This window comes from Zea mays, chromosome 10 (assembly GCF_902167145.1).
Source record: "Zea mays cultivar B73 chromosome 10, Zm-B73-REFERENCE-NAM-5.0, whole genome shotgun sequence".
In the NCBI taxonomy this organism is placed as follows: domain Eukaryota; kingdom Viridiplantae; phylum Streptophyta; class Magnoliopsida; order Poales; family Poaceae; genus Zea; species Zea mays.
The window spans coordinates 25,373,233-25,374,950 of record NC_050105.1 but is presented as its reverse complement, the minus strand read 5'-3'; the positions used below and the strand labels follow the sequence as shown (position 1 = coordinate 25,374,950).

General features: G+C 44.2%; 1 protein-coding gene across 1 annotated transcript; it reads left to right on the top strand.

The window, feature by feature from the left end:
- The first annotated feature begins 488 nt into the window (after positions 1-488).
- LOC103640963 (glutaredoxin-C15) lies at positions 489-1,489 on the top strand. Its single transcript, XM_008664397.2, has one exon. It carries the CDS (start codon positions 781-783, stop codon positions 1,093-1,095), a length of 315 nt encoding a protein of 104 aa, XP_008662619.1. The 5' UTR covers positions 489-780; the 3' UTR covers positions 1,096-1,489.
- The last annotated feature ends 229 nt before the right edge of the window (positions 1,490-1,718 follow it).

The window sequence follows — 1,718 nt, the reverse complement described above, 5'->3', positions numbered from 1 at the left end:
AAATCTCTTGAAAAAATGGAGTTTCAAAACTAGCTCTCAATGTAACTTTTGTTCAAGGTGTGGCGTGTACTTTGATGACCTAACCAGCAGAGCCTTCGTACGTGGTGCGACTTTGTCTCTCAATTGATGGCCCGTGTGTGTAAAATTCTAAATACAGTTTCAGCAATGTGTAAAGCGTGTTTGATATTCTAATTTTAGTACATGTATCACTTTTAGCAATAAAAATGCTAATAGATCGGCAGGGAGTATATTATTAATTAGCTTAGTATATATTTAAAAAAAGGTGACTGGGAGAGTAGTAGCTAGGATTGAGACCTGAGTCTGACCCACCACGAGAATAATGAAAAAAAAAGGAGCATTTCTTCTGAAGAAAAAAAAAAGAATGAAAAGGAGCTATAAACGACTGGGATATGATTATGCGCTATAGCACTGCTCATTTTCGCGTCGAAGATTCTTTATGCCCACAACATATGTCTCTCGTTCTCTCTATCTATCGTCTCCGAATCTCCAGTCCTCCCTATCGATCGATGCATATCTACATACAAGCACCCACTGTTTTCCTCTTCCTCTGATCTATTGGATGAACACTATAAAAGGGCATCATATCCATCCCAACCCTGCACTCGCAACAAAGCACACACAGCAATAGCTAGCCCACAGAAACACACTTGAGCTGATCGAGCAGCACTAGCTACAGCTAGCAGGCTAGCGCTCATTGTTCGCTAGCTGATCGATCGACCGAAGGAGCCAAGAAGAGACGGTGGTGCCGCGCCGTACGTGATGGCGGAGAGGGTGTCGAGACTATCGACGGAGAAGGCGGTGGTGATCTTCACGACGAGCCAGTGCCCGATGTGCCACACGGTGTCGAGCCTCTTCTCCGAGCTGGGCGTGTGCGCGGCGGTGCACGAGCTGGACAAGGACCCGCGCGGCCGCGACATGGAGCGCGACCTCGCCCGCCGCCTCGGACGCGCGCCGCCCGTCCCCGCCGTCTTCATCGGCGGCAGGCTCGTCGGCTCCACCGACAAGATCATGTCCCTGCACCTCGCCGGCAAGCTCGTGCCCATGCTCAAGGGCGCCGGCGCCATATGGCTCTGAATTCGCGATTATTCGCTGGATCGAACGTAAACCCCCGGAATTTTGCACCTATATCTATATATTCCCATGCATGCAACTAATTAAATACTCCTAATGGGGGGTCTTAATATAAATTATTAAGAGCTATATGTACGTACGTATACTCTCGTGGGTATAGCCTAGCTATATATAGAGCGCGTCCATAAATTAAATCGTTAAGATATATGAAGCGGCCTATATATGTGGACCGTCCGATCACAACGGGTGGTTAATTAGGTTGAGAGAGAACTTTTCTTTTTTGATGAGAGAAGTTTTTTGCCGCTAGCAGTGCTGAAAAGGGTGCCAATAAAGGAACTTGTAAACATCCCTTTTCCAGTTTTTCAATGAGATATATGAATTTTTGAAGTACCACTCTCTGGCACTCTCCTATATTCTTGGATTGTTCTTGCATACGTGTGTATGTATGTATATATATATATATATATATATATATATATATATATATATATATATATATATATATATATATATATATATTTGTGTGTATAAAGATCCAAATACTCCGCCGTACTTGTAGAGATGGAAAGCAAAACGTGCATCTTCTTTACTTCGACAGCCGACTAAACTTTGTGGAATCGAATTAC